Source organism: Panthera pardus, unplaced genomic scaffold (genome assembly GCF_024362965.1).
Source record: "Panthera pardus isolate Hobbes unplaced genomic scaffold, ASM2436296v1 HiC_scaffold_1, whole genome shotgun sequence".
NCBI classification, from domain to species: domain Eukaryota; kingdom Metazoa; phylum Chordata; class Mammalia; order Carnivora; family Felidae; genus Panthera; species Panthera pardus.
In genome coordinates, this window is record NW_026526654.1 from 14,699,884 (window position 1) to 14,723,352 (window position 23,469).

A 23,469-nucleotide genomic window follows, 5' to 3' on the forward strand; every position below is an offset into this window, starting at 1 on the left:
AAGATACTTTGGATGAATATAAATGTGGATTTATAAAAGTATGCTTTGGAATTACTGGCCTTGCGTGGCTGTATTGTAATTATTGTGAATACTGTTCATGTTTATCAACTCAGTGGCTTTTTTTTTTCTTTTTAATGCTTTTAGATTTCTACCTGGACAAGGACTGGTACTATACCCACAGATAGGAGACAAATTGGATATTATTTGCCCCAAAGTGGACTCTAAAACTGTTGGCCAGTATGAATATTATAAAGTTTATATGGTTGATAAAGAGCAAGCAGATCGATGTACTATTAAGAAGGAAAATACCCCTCTTCTCAACTGTGCCAGACCAGACCAAGATGTAAAATTCACCATCAAGTTTCAAGAGTTCAGCCCTAACCTCTGGGGTCTAGAATTTCAGAAGAACAGAGATTATTACATTATATGTAAGTATAATTGTATTCATTTATTTTACAGAATATAGGATAAGCTAAATAGGTTTGTATCAATTTTTTTAAGTGTTATTATGGCAAATAATTTGGTGAGAATCTTTGCTGAAAATTGTCCATTTTTAAAGAAACCTTAATTGAATGAGGGACCCTATACTCATAGTACTCGATAATATAAATACCCAAAGAGGAAAAAACCTCCTAGCCTTTTTAGAGTATTGAAATAAATGGATATATATGAATATTCTCAGCATCTCTACTGACAAAAACATTTTTAAGGACCATTGGTGAGATCTGATAGGTAAATCTTGTGCAATGACTTTTCTCTTCATCCACCCATCCATCCATCCATCCATCCATCCATCCATCCATCCATCCATCCAACCATCCATTCATCTGTTCATTCATGCATTTAGTATTTACTCTGCACCAGAAACTGCATAGCACTAGGGATTCAACAATAAACAAGGTGGGATGATGGTACCCTTTCCGCATGGGACTCCCAGATTCGAAGGAAGGGTGTTTTAGGCAAACCACAATTAGAAGAATAAGACAAAAACTTGGGTTTCTTCAATGAATTAGTTTTGTTTTGGTTTGGTTTTTTCTATCTACATAGTAAAATGACACATTGTTTCAGGAAACATACTGTGTATCCTTTGGGTCGCATCTGAACTAGCATTCCCTTCATGAAGCTGTGAAGGCCGAGGAGGCACACATCCAAACACATGCCCCCTAGGGGCAGATTGCATGTTGGCACAAAGGCAGGATTGTTCCTGGCCCAGGATTTTGTCAAGAGTGCAATCTGGGTGACTGAGGTTAGCTGGTTACATCACTCAAGCAATGAAATATGTTTTTCTTCATTTCTTTGGTTTAAAGCTCTGCTCAGAGCTGGGTCCCACGTCTGCTCGCTTGTTACCACAGCTTCAGTCCGCCAGGGAATGCAGAACTGCTCTCCGCTGGGCACGCCCACCGTCTTCTCTCGATCCCATTGAAACTGGCTTTCTCAACCTGCCGTCCACTCTTTAGTGTGCAAAATCAGTAACTCCCTGACTTACTTGGTACTCAAGAGTACACTAGTTTTTACCACGTTAGTTATTAAAATGAAGATGGTCATAGCCGTCTAATTATCCTGTCCTTTGTGCAAACCTGAAACACTAGAGACTAAAAACCTATCTTTAAGCCAATGTGACACCCAGAGAGTAGCTTAGCAAGAGTAAGTACCATGAAGAAAGGAAAGGGGGTAAATTATAGATTTCAAAGAATGATTACCATAAAATGAAAATAAAAGCATTCCGATGGAAGAAACAAGCAGGTGGGGTGGTAAATGATACAAAACAATAGAGAAATCTTTGAAAATATAAAAGTTATTAGGTAACATAAATGGAGCTATTGGAAGTCTAGCAGTTTACGTATTTATTTATTTATTTATTTTAAAGACTTTTTCACGGGGCACCTGGGTGGCTCAGTTGGTTAGGCGTCCAACTTCAGCTCAGGTCATGATCTCACAGTTCATGAGTTCAAGTCCTGCATCAGGCTCTGTGCTGACAGCATGGAGCCTGCTTGAGATTTTCTCTCTCTCTCTCTCTCTCTCTCTCTCTCTCTCTGCCCCTCCCCACTTGCACTCTCTCTCTCTCTCTCAAACTAATACATAAATAAGCTTTCAAAAATTTAAAAAAAAAATACTTTTAAAGACTGTTTACCAAGGACCCTAATGTTTTAGTGCAGGGAACCGAAACTGACCTCAGATGAATTCACACAGAAGGCTGGTGCCCAGAGGAGGTGGGAGAGGGCAGGTGCAGTGCCTGAGAGGGGGCACCATCGAGTGCCCACTGCTCCTGTGTTGTTACTAGAACTATGTGTGCGGCCCAAGTCCATGAGCTGGCTCTTCCATGGAGATAAGCCAACAGACCCAGATTTTGCCCCCTTATTTTCAATGATGACTTCATAAAGATGGCTGTGTACATTCTGCGTCCCCCCCTGAGCACAGGTGGGATTTCAGCACACATGGTGGGATTTAGCCTTCAGTCTGAGGTCCGAGGCGGGAACACAAACACTGTGTGCTTGGTATTGGCATCAGCACATGACAGGTGTGTATTTAGAAGCAGTCTAGGGGCTCCTGGGGGCTCAGGTCATGATCTCACAGTTTGTGAGTTGAAGCCCTGCGTTGGGCTCTGTGCTGACCATTCAGAGCCTGGAGCTTGCTTCGGATTCTGTGTCTCCCTCTGTCTCTGACCCTTCCCTGCTCATGTTTGCTTACTCTCTCTCTCTCTTTCTCTCTCTCTGTCTCTCTCTCTCTCTCAAAAACAAACATTAGAAGCACAGTTTAATTTAAAATTATACTATTAATCTGTGCAACCATGGTATCATGTTTTTCTTTTGATAAAAATTCATCATTAACTTCAGTAACAGGTAGCCGAGCTACGCTGGCCTCCAGGACTCGCCTCAGAGTTAAGTTTCGCTGTATAAAACCACGTGGTAGCCTGGGATAAAAGAATCTTTCTTAAAATAGAGTGAAGGGTTTCCAGTGGGAACTGGTGAGAGGCTGTTTGAGCACTGGCACTGGGTGGTTGTGGGGGGTCCTGGGGAAAGGGCCCGGGGCTGAGAGGCCAACCTGGGGGACTGTCCCTCACTAGGCAGCTGAGGGACTCCTGTCGAGTCGCACACACAGAAAGGCACTGCAGAGACTTGGGAAAAGCCAGAAGCTCATTTCTTATCCCACCCCCACAGCAGAGGTCATGGATAGACAGCTTTCCCAGGAAAGAAGGTGAGAGACGAGAGGCACACATTTTAAAATAGTTTAAAAAGTTCGTGCTGACTTTCCATGGCTTCTTCAAGAATTTCAGGATTTTTAGAAGTCACTGATTTCCACCTCCAACGATCACTCACACACACCCAGGAGTCCCACTCGACTTAAAATAGCACCAGTCAAGATAGCAGGCTGGAAAGTACTCAGCTTTACAAATGTATTTTTGACACTTCAGGTCATCGGTTCACTTTGAGACAGTGAATAATGTTGGCGTGGAGGATGCTGTCATGTGGACAGTGTGTTCAGCTCCAAATCTTAGCGTCTCAGAACCTTCATAAGTAAGAGTAGTAGTGTTAACACCATCACCGTTGTGTGTGGTTCCTTTTCAGGGGAAGGAAAAAGGAAAGGGATAGTTGGGAGTCGAGTTACCGCAGAGGGGACGGGTCCAGATTGCCCGTGGGGTCCTGAGGTGTTGGCTAATTCCCTAGGTAAACTGATTCCAGGAGCACTGGACCAGCAGCCCAGAGACCTGGGTTCCAGTCCTGCCTGCCGCCTGTACTTAAGGAGAAAGTCCCTTTATTTCTTTGAATTTTGATTTGTTTTCTAGAATGTTCCTTTATTGTTGTTGTTATGGCCCACGATGGAGGGCTGCAGTTCCAAACCATCTTAGGGCTGGAAACGCACATCCAGGGTAGGGTCTCTTGTCCACGTGTCTTTCCTCCAACGGAAATGGATGGGATCTGCTATGAATTCTTTAAAGACACTTAATTTGATTTACAGTGTTACCGGATATAGAACGTAGTCACCACCCTTTGGAGTTTTAGAAGTAAATATTAATTCTTAATTGGATGTGTATTTTTAAACCTACCAAGTATCCACTAAATTCCCTTAGGAAGTGACAAAATGATACGCTTCCTCATTAGTTCTTCTCATAGATGATTATTTGCTTTGACATGTGGCAAAATGATATATGTGGGTTTTCTAAATGTTTAGAATTGACTTTTTCAAGTGACCTATTTCAGTAATTAGCCTTGGGCCTAATTTGCATCAAAAAATCTCCTAATCTTAAATGACTCAAAAGGGGGGTGTTATTGCCACTTGGTCTGAAAAAGCCCCCTATTCTTTATCACATTCATATTTTTTTTTTTTTGATGTTTTATTCAATTTGAGAGAGAGAGGGACCACAAATGGAGGAGGGGAGAAAGGGAGACACAGAATCCGAAGCAGGCTCCAGGCTCGAAACCGTCAGCACAGATCCTGACATAGGGCTCAAACTCAAAAACTGAGAGATCATGGCCTGAGCTGAAGTTGGACCCCCGTCACCGACCAAACCCCCCAGGCACCCCAATTACATTCCGAGTCTCAATTGCCTTAAAAGCATAGTACGCATTATTTTGTGTAACCTATAGTTACTTTTATTTTGCCTTTAAAATTTTTTAAAGTTTGTGAAATAACCATCTGTTCTCAAGTGTGCATTTTTAAGGGAAGCTCTATCTTGTTGGTAAACAGTCCAATTAATGCAGAAGGAAAACCTCCCTAACTGTATTCTCAGCCTTCATCCATATTTGTGTTCTAGACTTTTCTTGTAGATACTCCCTGTGCTTGGCTTCCAATTTCTTTTTAGAGACGACAACCCAGAGCCGAATGAGTCAGCAGTTTTCTGGCCCTAGGCCACATCCGACTTCACGAAGGTTCCGCAGGTTGGTTATCCAGGCTCAGCACAGGACCTTGCAAAATACCTACAAAGAGGTTCTCACCCCACCTCCAAAATTATGTGAGTCAGACATGAATGACGAGTGAGTGCCGCTGTGTTAATACTTTTTAAGTGAACAGTGGCCGCAGCAGAGCCGTGTGACAAAGACCACGTGTGCGAGCCCCCCCACCCCCACCCCTGCCCCAGTTTAGCCTTATGTAACTTTCACGATGTTTTACTTCACATCCGTAGCCAAGATTTGGACTTGTGGAATAGTCTGAAAGTCGTCATTTCCAACGATGGTTTGATCAAAGGTTGTTCTTTAACGTCCACCCTGCCGCACTCACAGCCGTCCTTCCCAAAGCTGCCTCTCCCTTTCTTTGCCTTGGGAAGGTCTTCCTTAGGGAGCAGTAGACAAGTCTGAAGGAGGCACCATTTCCTAGGCCATTGGTTTAGTTCTCTAAAGCAGCAATTTTTTTTTTTTTTTTAATCAGAGCATATAAAATTGGAAGGCTCCACAGTCAGCTTTGCTTGCTATTTTTTAGGCATAGACTTCACTTCTGAGCAAAATTGCAAAATAAATCAAAATGCTTACATACAAATATAACAGAATACTATCCTTAAAGAAATCAAAGCAGGGGAACAGCAGATTCCATTTCCTGCATTTACTACATTTGTATTTATATTCATTATATTTGTCTTCCTTTTGGGTTTGTTTTCCCTTTGGGTTTTCGACATACTTCTTTATTTCGGGGAATAGTAGGTCTCGCAGCTGACACTAAAATATACTGGGTGTGTCGTAACCTTTCGCCAGCACAAAAGTTGTGGGAACTTTCGAATATCCTTGTACATGTAGATTTCTTTTCAGCTCTGTGAGAATGTGTGGTCTGTGTAAAATGATTATGGGTTTTCTTTCACGAATTATTTTATATGATAAACGTAGCAAAAGCTATGCTTCCATCAAGTTTAGTGACATGATCGTATCAGCCTGTCACTCAAGCCCCTGACTTTGGGGTGAGGATTTATCTTTATACCTTGTATATAATTGCCAAATTCCAGCATTTAAACACGTTTATTTCTAACCTACAACTGTCATCTTTGTTTTTTGTTTTTGTTTTTTTTAATTTTTTTTAAATGTTTATTTATTATTGAGAGAGAGACACAGAGCATGAGCAGGGGACGGGCAGAGAGAGGGGGAGACACAGAATCCGAAGTAGGCTCCACGCTCTGAGCCGTCAGCACAGAGCCCGACGCGGGGCTCGAACCCACGAACTGTGAGATCATGACCTGAGCCGAAGTTGGACGGCCAACCGACTGAGCCACCCAAGCGCCCCTACAACTGTCATCTTTGTAATAGACTGTCCATCAGACCCTTGGGTGTCTGGAGGATTATCTACACATGCCACGTAGAGCGACAGATCAGCTTGGTGGGTGTGCGTCTGGAGTCAGACAGATGTGGGTTCTTGAATGCCCTTCAGCGGGTAACTTAACCAGCCTCTGCCCCAATCTCTTCATCTGTGCACTGGGGATGCTGACTGTATCTGCCTGCGCAGGGTCACAGGAATTGAAATGCATGATCTATATAAAGTGCTCATTTCCAAGGTTGGCTCCCAGTAAGTACAACCCATGGGGTCCCCTTGGAGCAGAGTGTGTGAGGCAGGAGCCCAAGGGCGAAGCCAGGCTTTCCTGCAAGCTAGCGGGCGGGGAAGATGTGCTAGCAAAGTATAAGTTATTTGCAAACCATCCATAAAATGAAACTCCAGAGAGTTTACAAGTTTCAGGAATGCTGCGTAACTTAATTATAAGATCTCTTCTCTTCGTCTTGTTGGAGTGTCATAAAAGTTCTTTTGTCTCTGGGCTTCCTTTCTGAAGAAACATGCATTTCTGTATCTTTCTGTTGGTGGAATTGCCTGAGCTTGTTAGCAGATCCTCTGTAAGACCCAGAAGAGACAGAGCGGGAGGACTGTTCTGTCCATGGAATCGTTTCTCTACTTGCATTTCCCCAACCTTGCCAGGGCTTTGTCTCAGTTCCCTGCCACACAAAGGAAACGCTGTGTTTTTATTGGTAATTTCGGCAACATTCTAACGTGTTATAAATATCCTCCTAGAGAGAAGGGTGTCAGGGCTGCCTTGTCACTGAGACAGGCTGGGAAAGGTATTTCATTAGCCTGATAATTAGAAGTGTTGTTTCTGTTATTTTTTAACATAATGTGAAATCGTCTTCTGACTGTACCGAAGGCTCTTCCAGAATGTATCAGTAAGACTCCTTATTGGATTTCAGACGAACAAAGCTCACATTCTTTGCACTTGAGGAATAAAATCTCAGCTTCTGCTTAACTGGACATTGTGCTGAGAAACTTTGGGCTCATGGGCCTGATGGAGTCATGGCCGTTGGGATAATTATCCCGATGGATCCCCCAGGGTGCAGAAGGACAGGGCTAGCATGGAATGGGACTCCATTCACATCCAATGGTGTCACCTGGGCAGGCGTGACAGGTTATCTCATTTAAGCTAGACAGAGAGAGTCCTGTGAACACTATTCCTTACCCCCAAAAACCACTAAGGAAAGAAAAAGACAACCGAGTCTTAAAGCAATGGGAAGGCGTTGAAGGGGGTGGGGGTTGGGGGGGTGGTAGACGCTGAGAAACCTCATGTGCAAAATAAGCAGAACAAGAGCAGATGAGAAGATTCCATGTGAAAAGTGGAATTCTTTAGGAATCGCTCAGAATAAAACTGCCTTTACAGTTTCATAAAATGCATGTTAATATCTAACACCTGTATTTATAGCTTTTTGAAAGTTCACTTAGCCTTATAAATAACTGAGTAATACTGGAGACCTAATACAAGCATGAGAGAGAACGAGTTTCTTAGTAGCCTTTAAATATTCACCTTGAAGATCAAAATTTAAAGCAAACTAAAGCACTTTTAAAAATAGCCAAGAGGCATAGACAGGCATTAAAAAAAAAAAAAAATCACTTTGAGAAAACCTGTGCAGTTCTTATGAGTCGTGCAATTGTTCCCCGAATTCTGAGATCCCTGGCCAGGTGTTTGGTCGCATAAAGGAAAGCGTTGTGGCTTCACATACTCTGTCACTTTGCAGTCTCAGAAACAACGCGGCAGAGAAATGTTTATCGCCATGAGAAAACCAGAGGTTGGAAAGTATGAGTACTTCCTCAACGGTGTGGGCAGTTCCCAAGGCCATGAAATGCCAGAGTCCAAACTCAGACCAGGGCTGGGGGGCCTTAGACCAGCGTCATTGGTCCGTGACGGTGCTCCTGGGTCTCTCGCCTAGTGAGAGGAAAGGTCTTACACGTATGCGTGCCATCACACACACTGTAAAGAGCTATGCCTGTGTGCACGCCACATACACAGGGACAGTAGAGAGAGGGCATGTGTGCACACGGCACATAGCGGTACCAAGAAGCTCACACGATCCAGATACCGAACGATCTCTGTGCTGGTTGAAACGTGTAGAGCCTGTGCCTTGTGGTCTGTGGCGTGACTAGAACTAACTTCCATCATAGGCCCCAGAGTCGAACAAAGACCATCCCATGAGCAGTAGGAAAGGAAAAAGGGCCAATGAGAAAAGGCGGCTGCAATAACAGAGTGTCAATTCTTCCACGTGGCCTCTTTGTTTGTAGATCTTTTAATCAACTCCATTCCTTTTCTTTAAGAAGTTTATTTCTTTTGAGAGCACAAGTGCATGCACGTTGAGTACGGTAGGGTCAGAGAGGGGGAGAGAGAGAGCCCCGAGCAGGTTCTGCGCTGTCAGCACAGAGCCCGACACGGGGCTCGATCCCACAGACCGTGAGACCATGACCTGAGCCAAAATCAAGAGGGGGACGCTTAACCGACTGAGCCACCCAGGCGCCCCGTCAGTTCCGTTTGTTAATCAAATCAGACTGTGCCGCTGTGCCCCTCAATGGAAAGTTGCTAAATAGTAAAATTACAAAATTTTTTAATTTCTCAAATATACAAATAGAGGCAATGAGACTTTAAATTTCCTTAGCCAAGTACAAATGCTGCAGTGTGGATGGATGGACGGATGGACGGACGGACAGACAGATGGATGGAGGGTGGGTGGATGGGTGGGTGTACAGCACCTCTGGAAGAAACATAATTGATTACATTACGGAGGGAGCCAGGCTGTGTGTTACTAACAACAGCTCTGCTTCGAAAACAGCTTTTTGCATCAGTGAAGTAGCCTAGTCTCATTGTTCCTGATGTTGAACCAAGAGACGAAGGTATTCTTTTATTGAAGCAAACATGTGGAAAATTGCTCTGGATTCCCAGAGTATAGAACGTGTCCCCTGAATGGAATAAGGTTCAGGTGTAGGGCAGATTCAGACAGGGCACTTTATTGGGGTTACCAGCGGTCTCTAGATGGTCAAAGCAAATAACGTCACGTCCATCTCAACGCGTGTGCCATGGAGAGGGGCACATTCTCTCATCCGCAGGGCTATATTCTAAACTGTCAGCAAACATTAATTCAGTCACTAGTGAAGTCTTACCACCCAGAGATGAACTCTGCCTCAGATGGATGTTTTCCACTTCAGTGCTGCAGACTCCCAATTACTGGGCCATTAATATCATTGCATCCGATTAGTGACAGTAGAATGAGCAAGAAGTTGGGGGGAGGTGCGCCCTCCCCACCATGAACTCTGTACTCCGACCCTTTGCGATCTAGACATTTCCATATCTCCACACAGATACCTTAATGATTAAGACTGTCAAAAACCCAGGAGTGGGCAGCGGATTGTGGGCTAGAAATAATTCACTCAAACACATGCGTCTCCACGGTTCAGAATGTTTGGATGAGATGATATCACAGTGTCTTGACCGGGAGTTCTCAGTTTTACAAATCCGAGTGCTTAAGTAAGGCAATGTAGGCAACCGGGAATAATGTTTTATCTTTTGAACTCTTATATCATTCTTGCCATTTTTTTTTTAACTTGAGTTTTGGTCAGTCTATTGAAATGGGTATCTGGCCACTTTTTTTTTTTTTTTAAGTTTATTTTATGTATTTTGAAAGAGAGAGAGAGAGTGAGTAGGGGAGGGGCAAAGAGAGGAAGAGAGAATCCCAAACAGCTCCACACTTTCAGCATAGAGTCTGATGTGGGGCTCAAACTATCAAACCGTGAGGTCATGACCTGAGCCGAAATCAAGAGTCAGACCCTCAACCAACTGAGCCACCCAGGTGCCCCCTGGCCACCTATTTTTAAAACAATTCCTAGGGTGCTTGGGTGCCTCAGTCATTTGAGCATCCAACTCTTGATTTCGCGTAGGTCATGATCTCACAGTTTGTGAGTTCCAAGCCATGTGTCAGGCTCTGTGCTGACAGTGCAGAGCCTTCTTGGGATTCTCTCTCTCTCTTTCTCTCTCTCTCAGTGCCCTTCCCCCCTCAAATAAATCAAACTTTTAAAAAATAAATAAGACATAATTCCTTTTAGTGGGTTTTGGCCCATATTCAGGTTGACTCTCGTGTATAAAGGTAATTTTACTGTTGACTGACACATCCTTAGAATGTTAACTTTGTCTCAATTGTTGTGACAATAAGATAAATCCCCTTAAAGCATACCTAGATGAAAACTTGTTTTCTGAGATCTTACTGAAACTTTTTTTTTACCTAATGAAAGATTCCATACATAAATCATCCTAGCTTTTAGCCATAAAATCCTAGACTTAGAAAGGGGTGTTTTCTCTCCACAGAATTCTCCATTAAAAATCAAGGCACTAAGGTGTTGGAGGCAGTATTTTTAAGGGGAAACAGAGTAAACAACCCCATAATCAGTCTCATGTGGTTAGTGGGCCTTTAGTAAAAATACGGACACTTAATTTATTGCTAGGACTGTTTGATCTTTGTCAGAAAAACGTCAGTACACTGCTGGAACCCGGAGGGTATTCCTTTCACTAACATATACCCCTTATGTATGCACTCGCACACACATGCACGCACACACACGCACACTCACACATGGTCGCTGCTTCTCCTTTTCAGTCTGGTCATATGTAATCAATGACTCTTCGGGACTGTGTTCTCAAAGGTAACTAACTGGCTCTTAGCATCTTTCATGATTGCCACTAACTTGATCTTTGTATACAGTTCTTGATGGTTAAAAGATTTTCTGAGTAAGCTGTGATAGGATTTCTTATGTTCTAGATAAGATGACTCTATGCTGTTACGATTCTCTCAATAGGTTGACCTCCCTCAGTGTCCAAGTCTCATGCGGTATATGAGATACGAGATATGATAAATACACTGGCACCTTCATACTCAGTTTACGTAGTAACCTCTTACCTCCCCTCTTCCCCCCAAATTAATATAAAGTGGCAATATCGGTCATTAAATCTTCTAGTAAACGCACAAAGTTTACTAAACTGTTTCAAGGTTGTTAACACATTTTTAAAACCGCCTCTTTTTCCTGAGCTGTCAATAGAATATCCTATCATTGTTCATGATGAACATTTGAAACTAAGGAAATAAAATTATACTGTTTTATTCAAGAGCACCCATTTAAATTTGATACTTGGTATCTTCACTCCTATTTTAATGCTAGAATACAAGAGGGAGGGTCTAAGTTGTGACTCCCTTTTTAAATTCATTTTTCCAAATCGTTCTGTCTAGCAGAGAAACTAATTAATTGTGTTGGGTAGAAGTCACTGGGGCTAAGCCAGTTATTAATTCTTAATGCATGATTTACTGCCTTAAAATTTCAAAACACAACCACAGTGATGTGGTTTTAATTCAAGTGATTCTTCTTATCATATTGGAACAATGTTTCCTTGGGGGAGAAACACACACATCCTACCTCACTAGTAGCTTATACAGTGTTTGAACTGTGAACTGTTCCCCACACACTAAAAATCAGCTAATCAAATGCCCGTGAGAGCTGTCACATCAAGTAGAGATTAAAAAAAAAAAAAAAGCAACCTTTTTTGTGGATGTATATTTCACTTTGAAAATGTCTTCCTCTGTATTTTTTTTTCTTCACATTGAGGCAATTTTAAGAAGCATTTATTTATATAGCAAAGATAGGCAAATTTGGTATTATGGGATGAAATGCCATTTGCCTTGAAATCATGCTGAATTTTCCTGAACGTTCTGGCAAGGAGAAGTAACGAAGCCCTTGGAAACTGATGATGACACATTCCTCATTTCTTACACTATAAATCCACAAAGAGAAACACGTGAAAAGAAGCTAGAAAAAGGGACGTTTTCTCCTTCCTTTTGGCATATTATACAGTTGTTTCTGTTTCAGAAGTTTTTATTAATTACAGAAAAAGGCATTTATTTTTGGCACTCACTGAACTCTATCATGTCCATGTTTAGAATCTTTCTCCTCAGTATCTGAAAGGACCCTTGTGATATCCAAGGCATCGAACTACCTTGAGATCTAGAAATTAAATCGCTGTTTTGATGCTAGACATTTTGACTTTGAATTGCTGTCAGGGTGTTAAGGACAATGCTCTAAATTTCCCGGGTTTATATGTTCACAGTTATCAATTACATTTTTATCGGGTTCCTTAGTTTTCAACCGACACATCTCACTCCAGCTTTTTTAGCCTTTAGACATTCCAAGAATTGCGAGCCCTGGTAGAAGACAGTAAGCTTGTTTGTGTGTCATGTTTATTTGAAGTTCATGGCTTTCTCTGTTTCCTACTTGATTCTGCTGCTTTGGGTTCCTCAGATTGTCAGGTGATAGGCTTCTGGTTCTTCTGAGTCTGTGTTGAGCTTAAGGAGAAAGACCCACGTGCAGGAAGACCGGCCCTAAGAAATCAGAATTACCAGGGCCAGCGTATCATGACATGCATGGAAGAGAGTCGTGCAAAGAGGATGATGTTGATAGAGAATTGTCACAAAGTGCTATTTGTTTCATCATCAAGTAAGAGCAAATATGTGCAGCTTTATATACATTATAGTTTCTATTCTTATTAGGAAACTGATCTCTGTGGCTTTCCTGATCCTCTGTGCTTATTATCTGTCTCTCCTTTGGTAGACTGCTTTGATAAAGTGGATAAAAAGGTTTGCTTTTGAGTGTCCATTCCCTGCCCCATCCCAGGAAGCTACATTTGAGAATAGTTTGAAATCACCTGCATAGTACGAGTGTGTTTTTTCATCCTTTCCAGAATAGCCAAGAATTCCTTCCTAGTGATGTTACATTATCCTGCAGACTTTTTTTGTGCTGCCCTCCTTCCTGACCTCCTTGTGAATGAGACCCATATAACGGTACCAACCCAGCAGTGACTCCTCCATCTGATTAGCACAGGGTTACCGAAGTGATAGACTGAAAACCGCCCAAAGCCAGTGCCACAGAGTGGAGCCTCCCGGGGCGTGGGGCAGTGGCCATCAGATGAAGACATGTTAAAATGCACTCTTACTTCCTCTCTGTGGGCACAGTCTAGAAAACACGGCCAGAAAGATTCTTGCCCCTTTAGTCTGTTTTATTCACCGGTTCTCTTTTTTCTCCCGGGATAACCAGTGTACCATTGCCAGGGAGTAGGAGCTGCAGATATAGGTCCGTGTGCAAATTCATGGGAAGCCACAGATGTGGGGCAGTGCAGTTTTCAGATGTGAAGAACTTTTAGGCAGTGAGAACTCGGGGTACTTTTTTGCTGAGTAATGATCTCCACCCACTGGAAATCAGGCCCCAGGGGAACAATCTGGTAATTTCAGTATACTTACTACATGCAATTAGATCCCTGAAGCAGAAGCCTTTAAAAGCAGGCTATAAAATGCCCATGTATCTTTATTAAGCCCATTTTCTAACTGGATGGAGAAACTTTGCTTAGTAATTTTTAATTTTATAAAGTCTATATTTTCTCTAGACCAAGAAAAAAAAAATGGGCACTAAAAGCTTAGGTATAACAGGGTTATTTTTTCTGTCTCCAAATGATTAAATGCAATTTCATCTATTTAGGAATACTATAATTGTGGCAGCATTAGATAATGTTGGTAGATACAAAGAAAAGCGAAGGATAATGAGGTAGCAATTTATTTTTACCCTCTCTCTAAGTCAAAAATTCCTAATATATTCAGATCAACAATAAAAAATATTGCCAAATTGTCTCCTGAAATGGAATTAGATTTTCTCCCCAAGCATTAGCACTTTCTTGTCTTTCAGAGTGAGCCACTACTATGCCTTCAGAGGATTAATCTTGTGGCTTTATTTCAGAGCTGACTGCCATAAGGAGGTGCTATCAGGACAGGACACTTGTCAGTGTCCTTGCTCAAGGCAAGGGACAGGAGGACCTCTAGAATGAGAGCGATGCTCCCTACACTTCCTGCTGAGGAGGTCATAGGGAAGAGTGAGGGTAATTTTCATTACAGAATCAAATATAAAGTAAGTTCAAGTCACTCTAAATTATTCTATGCTTGCTAGAAAGTTAACCTTCTGAAGCTTCAGTTGGTTGCTGACATCTTCCAACCAGGCTTTCTGGGACCGCTCGGGTCATGGCTACCATACGGCAGGGCAAAACTCCTTCACAGCAAACATCCAGCTGTATTTTATAGTTCATTCCCTTTTTAAACAACCAGGTATCTGGGATTCTGTGTTAACGTTAGTAATGAATTTTCCAATATCTTCCAGTCACCTTTGCAACTTGCAAGTTGACTTAAAGGGGAACAAAGCAAGCGTCTGGAATGCACATCACAGTGTTCTGCCTCTTGGCCCATCCTCCCCCTTCACCCCCACCGCCCCCCCCCCCCCCCCCCAAACCAGCATCGGCCTCTGATCTCCAAGAACCAGGCAAAGGCACAAACAAGCTCCCATTTCCCTCTGTGCAGCTCAGGGCTTGAAGGCTCTTCCTCCCTCAAGGAATTAAAAAAAAGTTTCAACTGTTAAAAATGGAGAGCAGATTCATTCTCCGGCTACACAGTTTTCCTCCTACTGTCTTATAGTCTGTGGATGCTAAATTACAGATTGCAGTTTAATTCGAATTCTTGGAGCTCTCTACATTTGGGGGTCACTTGGACAGCATTCAGGGCACACCCACAAGCACTCTGCATGGAAGCATTGGTATTCAGAAAGGGCAGTGACCTACAGATTAAAATCAAAAGAAAAAATCACCGAAATGAGGTGCAGCCCTCCTGCTTCCAAATGGACTTGGTAGAAGCAGTCAGAAGCTTTTATCTTTGAGGACACAGGTTTGAATTCTGTTCCACGGTGACTCTTCTCTACCACGTCTTGTCTTCCCCATTCTGGTATTCATTGTTTTTTCTCCTTCAGATCTGAATCTTTGACCTTATGAACTCCAGGTTCAAACAAACAAAGCTCTACCCTCCCCCCGCCCGCCTTTTCTGTGCACCACCCTTCAGATCGTATTTTTAACATATTTGTGAAGCCGTTAGTCAGAAAGAGGTCATTTCGCTGTGCATTGGGGTGCACTTTTGCATGAAAGTGCATTTACGTGCCTACAGCATAGAAAACATTGAGATTCCATTTGAATTAAGTAAACTTCTGAAGCCATTGGCTAGACCTCAGCTTTCCAGGGTTTTCTCCATGAAAACATATCTAATTTTTGAGAAAGATTAAATAGAGATGATAGCATTGTTCTGCACCTGACCTCAAACAGTGCCTGCATGTAGACAGCCACACTGTTTCATGGCTTTGGGAGGAAAGGACACTTTGAAATTTAGGCAACTGTCTGGAGGAGGGAAAAGAGAAAGCGGGTAGAGAATTGGGAAGGAAAAAAACGATTTTTTTTTATTAGATTCACAGAGACATATAAAGTTTTTAGGTATTTGTTTTAACTTCTCTGCCAAACATTTTCTCAACAATCTACAAGAGGAGACTGTCTACTTTTTACCCCCAGAATGATTATGGCCATTTTGCCCATTTTCCCAGGAGAAACTCGGCACCAGTGTCAGCGGAGGAGTGAGGTCTGATCGTAAGACTGTAAACTTTAAGGAAACACTCAGATAAGCACAGGGATATTTATACACACAAGAAGCAGCCATTGTTTTTCAAAGCAGTGAAAGTAAAAGTTGTAACTCAAGAGCGTTCTCTGTAGCCCACGTATTTCTATGTGTGCATGTAGACCTTGCTGGCCGGTCCACCATTTGGAAAACAAACAACCCATTGAAACAGTGCCTTTGGATGTATTTTTACCAGAAATTCTGTCCCTGTTTCCGTGCCTTGAAAAGTACAGTGTTAGTAGACCAGCCTTTGATAATCAAAGTAGAGAATGATTTACCGCACAGAAATGTATATGAAACACTTCTGTTCCTTGCCCCTTGAACTTTGGAAGAATGGAAACGTCTAGCACCCTCCACCTTCTTTTTCTTCTGGAACTTGACCTGCAATTTAAGTCCTCTTCCTTAGCAAAGTACCTGGCAGTCTTTTTACAACTTTAGTCACAACGCTATTCAGAGAACTCACCGTCCTAAGGAGACGCAACAGCAACGTGTTTACACACAGTGGAGCATAGGCTGTTTGTTTAAAAGTACTGACAGTGGTCAAGTGTCCTGTCCTTCCTCCTCCCTCTTGAAATGGGAAGGGAATCGAGCCGGTAAACAGGAGGCAAGTGGGTACTGGACAATCTCCCCTCATACCCCAGGGTTGCCCCAGGGCCCTGACAGAGCAGAGGGCGCGCGTGGTCCCCTCTGTCGGTCAAGCTGTGCTCCAGCAGGTAGCTGGGTTGAAGAGTCTGTCTAAGGTCGGTCTTGGTAATGATAACACACTTATTATTTCCAGTCCAGTGCAAAATGATGGAGAGAAAACTTCAGAAGTGGAAGACCTGAATCCTAACATACTTCTTCATCTCACATAAGGCGGGGAAAGAAAAGGAGGGGGTGTGGGAGTCTCCTCTTTTAGTGTTTACCGAACTTGGATGCTTGGCAAACAGGGAGCATCGAGCTAATTGTTCTCGAAGCAGGAAATCTGTAGTAGAGGAAGCAGGTGTTGTGCGATGATTACCACATTTTAAAGTTACTGTATTAACTACTTTGCTGTTTTGAGGCCGACCCTGAAATAGTAAGCTTTTTGGAAGGTCCTGTCCCTTTTATGTATGGACTGACCCCAAATCAGTTGATTCTGAAGGAAGGAGAAAGCGCTTAAGTAAACTTGAAACCAGATAGCATACGTGCAGCGGTGTTGACAGGATCCATTTTTCTTTATTTTCTTTATTTTTTATTTTTTGGCTTTCAGCATTCCATACTTTCCGAAAACTTGTGACTAAGAGTGAATTCTTATTTTTCAAATTGTTTTCAGACATTTCATGTTCATGTAAACTTGGCTTATTGATTTCCTGATTTTTCTTTATTTTTTTGTTTTGTCCATTTTATTTTTAATCAGCTACATCAAATGGGTCTTTGGAGGGCCTGGATAACCAGGAGGGAGGGGTGTGCCAGACAAGAGCCATGAAGATCCTCATGAAAGTTGGACAAGGTAAAGACCACCTGCTCCATGAAGCCACCATAATCTGGTTGAGTCCCCAACGAGTGTGGCACCAATGCCGTGAACGCCCACCTTCACGCACTCGTAGCCTAGTTTCGAAAGCACATCTTTCTCTGCACCTTGAGCCACTGACAGATTTCCTCAAGTCAGTGTAACAAACTTCTTTTATTGGAGTTTCTTCTCACAGTTAAGGTCAGCCAGGTACAACGTCCATTGCCATATGTGTGTGTACGTGTATCTCTATACACACTTTTTTTTTTTTTCTTATTAAAAGCAAAACACCTCTTTGGTTCAAAAAAATTACGCTACCCGGAGTGAAAACTTAGGTTTCTGCCATTTGGCCCATTTCTGCATCTCGAGTACAGAAGACTAGTTCACTGAGCCTTTTCCCACACAGATAACCTATTGTGCAGATTTATTCTTCTAATTAGAAATTGGTATAGTAGTCAGTCAACTTGCTCATTTAAATTGAAATGTCATCTGCAATGCTCTGCGTGCCAAATGCGAGAATCCCTATAGTTTCCACAGATGGCCTCACGATCTGAACCTCTGACATAAGTAGTACCACCGTTCCGTTTTAAAAGGAGAACTCTATTCTTGTATGTCACAGCACTTTGCATAAAGAATCTCACGTTCATTGCTGTCTGTGCCTCTTGAGATTGACACGCGGCAGTTCTTAGAGCTAGATCTCATTAGGTGTCTGGGCTGTAAGTAATCATTTGTTCCTCGTATAGATGCGAGTTCCGCTGGGTCAACCAGGCATAATGATCCGACACGACGCCCAGAACTAGAAGCCGGTACAAATGGAAGAAGTTCAACGACAAGTCCCTTTGTCAAACCAAATCCAGGTATGGCAGCGTGAGTGTGTGTGGATGCGTCCGTGGGTCCCGTGAGCAAGAGGCAGAACAGAGTCCAAGCCCTTGGATACTAGTGGGATTAACTTGTAGTTCCCCAAGTCAGTAACCTTTGCTCGCAGGTACTTGTTATTAATGGCTCGATAAGAACAGAATTGCTCCTTCCCACGGAAGTTTCCCATTCAGAAGAGTAGAATTTATCAGATGCAAGTGCCAATTATGAGCACTACTCACTCAGACCAAAGTTATTTTTATTGGAGACACTTAATCGTGCCTGTTGCAACAGTAGCGTAGAACCGATATTCACATGTATGTAATTAATGTTCTAATCCCTCGCCTAATTACGTCTGATCCACAAAGAGCCTGATTGATCCTCCTCTACATTTTAGGTGGTGGCATCTTAAAATATCGCATAATGCCGTGTTCTTCGAGTGGTTACCGTTGACATTTTTGTTTCACATTTTCAGCGTAAAATAAAATACCAGTCGGATCACTGGCTGAAGTTTAGAATACAGGATAAAGTTGGCCGCCATTGAATTTCATTTTCGTACCGGTCCTTGAGCAGATAGCTATGTATTTGTTTCCACGCTAATGACATTTCTGTACGGTAGCTGCTCCCCGACGTCAGCAGTCTCGTGTGAGGGACCAGCGTGCCTGTTGGTGGCATGTGCAGTCAGCATCTGCAGGCCACTTCCCCCACTTTACAAGCATCGTGGAGGGAAGCTGTTGTTTCTAATTTTCAATGGCAAGATGTGTCAAATTCTTGTGACACACCGATAAATGGATAATCTAATGATGCCAGGCAAGTTTTTAGTGCTTCCCATTTGGGTTGGCAGCGTGTTCAGCGTGAGTGTTTCTGCTGCCTTCCCAATATATTTTAGGTGTAAATCAAATAATACAAGCGAGTTACGAGCGGCATGTGTTCCCAGGGCCCCAGGGTCCCCTCAGCGCGCAGCAGGCAGGGCTTGTCTATAGAAAGCAGGCAGCGGGAGATGCTCGGGAAGGCCGGCGCCCAGAAGGGCAAGGGGGGCAGTGCACGGCAGTCAGCCCTGGCCCCAGAGGTGGCCGCTTCCTTTGTGTCCACCTGCTGTGGCTGGCGGCGGTTTAGGACCTGGGGCGGAAGCGTGGGAGCCTGTCCCCTCCTGTCCCCAAGGGTGGACGGATGGGGACACCTGTGGTTGAGAGCGGCCGGCGAGCCCGGGTCCCGTCCACGTCCCCTTTTGGGGCGATTGCCGCGTCCTGCCTGGTGTGCGCGGCTGGGAACCGAGGCTGGGGGGCTGCCATCCGAGCAGGGACAGCAGTAACTGGGCTGCTCCTTTCCATCCCCGGCCGCAGGTTCCAGCACAGACGGCAGCAGTGCCGGGCATTCGGGGAACAACATCCTCGGTTCCGAAGTGGCCTTATTCGCAGGGATTGCTTCAGGATGCATCATCTTCATCGTCATCATCATCACGCTGGTGGTGCTCCTGCTCAAGTACCGGAGGAGACACAGGAAGCACTCGCCGCAGCACACGGCCACGCTGTCACTCAGCACGCTGGCCACCCCCAAGCGCAGCGGCAACAACAGCGGCTCGGAGCCCAGTGACATTATCATCCCGCTGAGGACTGCGGACAGTGTGTTCTGCCCCCACTACGAGAAGGTCAGCGGGGACTACGGGCACCCGGTGTACATAGTCCAGGAGATGCCTCCCCAGAGCCCGGCGAACATTTACTACAAGGTCTGAGACGCGGCGGTGCCTTCGCTTTCCCAGAGGAAGCCCACTGTCCCGCCACCGCCCTGAGGAGGGTTTGATGACCCCCCGTGTCTCGAATGGACCGGAGCACGGCGGGGGAGAGGGAGCACTCCTTCTCGGAAGAGCCCTGTTGAGTTGGACAGCTTACCTAGTCTGTAGCGCCCGGACCGCGGTGAAGACAGACGCCCACCGCCGGCCGGGAGACTGGCGTGGAAGGTGCCCGATGGGACCGCAGCGCCCGCCTCCCCCCTCCACCTCCAAGCCATGCGCCGCGGTCACCCGGGCCTGCAGGAAGCCGAGGGCGACAGAGCGGTAGCGGGCGTGGGGGGGACTGGGCGAGCCGTGAGCATCCCGGGCAGGTGTCCCCCGGGGGCCGCGGGGCCTGGAAACGCCGCCTTCTGCCTTGGGCGTCCCTCCCGAGGAGCGTCCGGACTTGTCACACAGACCTCTGGCTGGGGGAGGCTTTCAGAGGTCCCGCGCCCAGTCCTCACCGTTGCACACACCCCTGCCGACCTCCGGGGCCCCGCAGCGTGAGCCCCTCACTCCACACCCCGCATCACTGCTGGCACACTCACCTTGGGAGTCTCCTGCCCCCGCGCCACGGCAGCTGGAGCCGATGGGTCCTACACTTCTAGAAATTGTGTCTGCTACTAAGGAGCCTTCAGCTGCGGAAGACCAGAAAGACCAGGAGCTCACGGAAGGGGGCGGGCCGGGATGGGGGGTGGGGGTGGGGAGGGCTGTCTGCAAATGCAGTTCAATGCTGCTGCTGGTGTGTCGGGAGCAGAAAGTCGAGGGGGAACCCCAATTAGGTAGCACAGCACTTTGGTTGGCTGAGGTTTTAAGAGGCAAGTAGGAGACACCACGCACGCGGTGGGGTGGGGCGCCTTGGAAGGGATCCGCCGATCAAATGGCAACACGCAGGAGGAGCAGAGTCTCTCTCCACTGGGTAGGACAAAGGGGCATTGTCGTAGAGGGGCCGGCCGGGAGGGCCGCCGACGACAGATCTGGGCAGGACTGTTGTTGTACTGGCAATAAGGCGCATGGCCTCGGCGCTGTAGGAGAGTCGGTCGGCTTTGGATGATGTCTGAAGCAGACTCAGCTGCTATACTGATCACATTTTATGAAACACAGGGAAAGCATTTAGGAGAACAGCAGAGAGCCGGATCTGACCTAGAAGTTTACAAGCCAAAGGTCAAACAGGCTGTGATTCCATCATCATCCATGTTATTGAGGCATTCTCCTATGTGAAAGGTAGGTCAGATTCCCCACCCCCCCCCCCCCCAGTGCCCTCCCCCCGCACCCCCACTTGAGCCTCACGACACTTTGGTTTATGGCGGTGCTGTCCTGTCCGGCTGCAAGGGCGGACGCGGAGGTACTGAGCGAGGCCACAGCCCGCACGCTGTGTCCAGGTGACGCATACTGCGAACTTCTTTGAGTCCTTAAAACGGAAATAAATCATGATGTCGAGGGGGGAGGAAGATGGCACATATTTATAACAGGTATATAGAACACAAGGGATAGAAACTGACAGATTTGTACTAATATATATTTTAAGATTGCACACATCACACCAGAAAGACGTGAAATTCACTTGTGGCAATTACGTGGTCCCAATGCTCAGTGCTTAAAAAAAGAAAAATTGGACAGCTCCATCTGGGAAAAACAACATCACTCCAAAAATAACAATAACGGGAGTAAATACAAAAATAACCCAGTCCTCTGGCATCTCACGTAACCGTAGACTAGGAAATACAAGCCCTGCATACCAGGAAATGGATGTTACCGCATCGTATATTTAACAGTGGCAAGATGTTCCGGCATTTCATTTCTGTGTTGTGTATTCCCTTGCCTTATGGCTGAAGTGTTCGCTAAAATCCACCGGGTCCCCTCAGAGGGGGCTTAGGGCTGAAAGTTTAGCTCTGGCCCCCTTCCCCCACCCCCTCCCCGCCCCCTCCCTTTTGGGAAACAAAACGAGTAAACAGGAAACCTACTTTTTATGTGCTATGCAAAATAGACATCTTTAACATAGTCCCGTTACTATGGTAACACTTTGCTTTCTGAATTGGGAGGAAAAAAAAATGTAGCAACAGCATTTTAAGGTTCTCAGACCTCCAGTGAATGCCTGCAAAAATGAGTTGTCACAGAAATTATTCCTTCTCTATTTCCTGAACCTGAAAATGATGTTGGTCCAAAGTGCGTGTGTGTGTGTGTGAGTGGGTGAGTGGTATACATGTGTACATATATGTATAATATATATCTACAATATATATTATATATATCTATATCATAGTTCTGTGGAGGGTTGCCATGGTGACCAGCCACAGTACATATGTAATTCTTTCCATCACCCCACCCTCTCCTTTACGTGCATTCGTACAAGATTTTCTTGTAAGCCATCAAAAATTACCTTTAGGATGGGGGAGAGGGGCAAGAAGGGGAAACATGGGAAATAGTCTGATTTTAATGAAATCAAATGTGTGTCTCATCAGTTGGCTACCTTTTGGTTATATATGCTAAACTGTGAAAAATCAGATGAATTTGATGAAGAGTTACCTGCAACCAATGGAAAAGTGTTCTGTGCGTCTGTTTTGTGTCTGGTGCAGAATATGACAATCTACCAACTCTCCCTTTATTTGAAGTTGGTGCCGCTTTGGAAAGTTACTGTAAATGCCTTGCTTGTATTCTCATCCCTAGTCACCTGACTTTGGAATTTGCACCATAACGTTTAACTGAAGATGCTGTAAATAGGGTTCAGATTTTACTGTATATGGATTCGGGGTGTTACAGTAGCCTTATTCACCTTTTTAATAAAAATACACATGAAAACAAGACAGAAATGGCTTTTCTTACCCAGATTGTGTACATAGAGCAATGTTGGTTTTTTATAAAGTCTAAGCAAGATGTTTTGTATAAAATCTGAATTTTGCAATGTATTTAGCTACAGCTTGTTAAACGGCAGTGTCTTTCCCCCCTTTGCACTGTAATGAGGAAAAGAAAAACGGTATAAAAGGTTGCCAAATTGCTGCATATTTGTGCCGTAATTATGTACCATGGATATTTATTTAAGATTTCGTTGTCCAATTTGTAAGTAACACAGTATTATGCTTGAGTTATAAATATTTTTGTTCTTTCTTCATTTTATTTTAATGGCCTGTCCTAGGTTTCCAGCCTCCTTCCACATTGCAGTCAGCCCCCAGAAACGGAATCCGTGAGGTCCCATTCCACGTCTGTTTCAAACTGAATTTGTTCTTAAAAAAATAAAATATTTTTTTCCTATGGAAAAAGCGCCTTCAAAGTATTTTCCTTTCCTTCCTTTTTCTTTTCTTTTTTCTTTCTTTTTTTCGCTTATTTTAATTTGCTTTCTGCTCTGTTTCTCTATAATTAACAGTTTTCCAGAGCCTTCTGCCCGTGGGCACCTGTGTGCCCATTTTTTCCCAATCAGGACACTCGCATAACATGAATGCGAACCTTGCAGAGGGCCACGAGGGAGCCCATTGGTTTCCCCATAAAACTCGAGCTCATATTTCACAAACCATCTGATCATAAAGTTTTGTAAAGTCCTGAACAGAAAACCTCCCTAGTCTCCCTGGATCCCCCAGTCTTGAGTAGTGACCTAA

The 23,469-nt window shown here is 44.4% G+C and overlaps 1 protein-coding gene across 2 annotated transcripts in view; it reads left to right on the forward strand.

The window, feature by feature from the left end:
- The window catches only part of EFNB2 (ephrin B2), a 45,629-nt gene extending 22,493 nt beyond the window's left edge, over nt 1-23,136 (forward strand). The window contains exons 2-5 of one of the 2 annotated variants that reach the window (XM_019443923.2): nt 145-428; nt 17,164-17,256; nt 18,000-18,113; nt 19,455-23,136. In XM_019443923.2, the coding sequence (XP_019299468.1) occupies nt 145-428; nt 17,164-17,256; nt 18,000-18,113; nt 19,455-19,843 (880 nt within the window). In that variant the 3' untranslated portion in view covers nt 19,844-23,136. The remainder of the gene's footprint in view (nt 1-144; nt 429-17,163; nt 17,257-17,999; nt 18,114-19,454) is intronic. The other variant, XM_019443924.2, reaches the window with a different exon arrangement.
- The last annotated feature ends 333 nt before the right edge of the window (nt 23,137-23,469 follow it).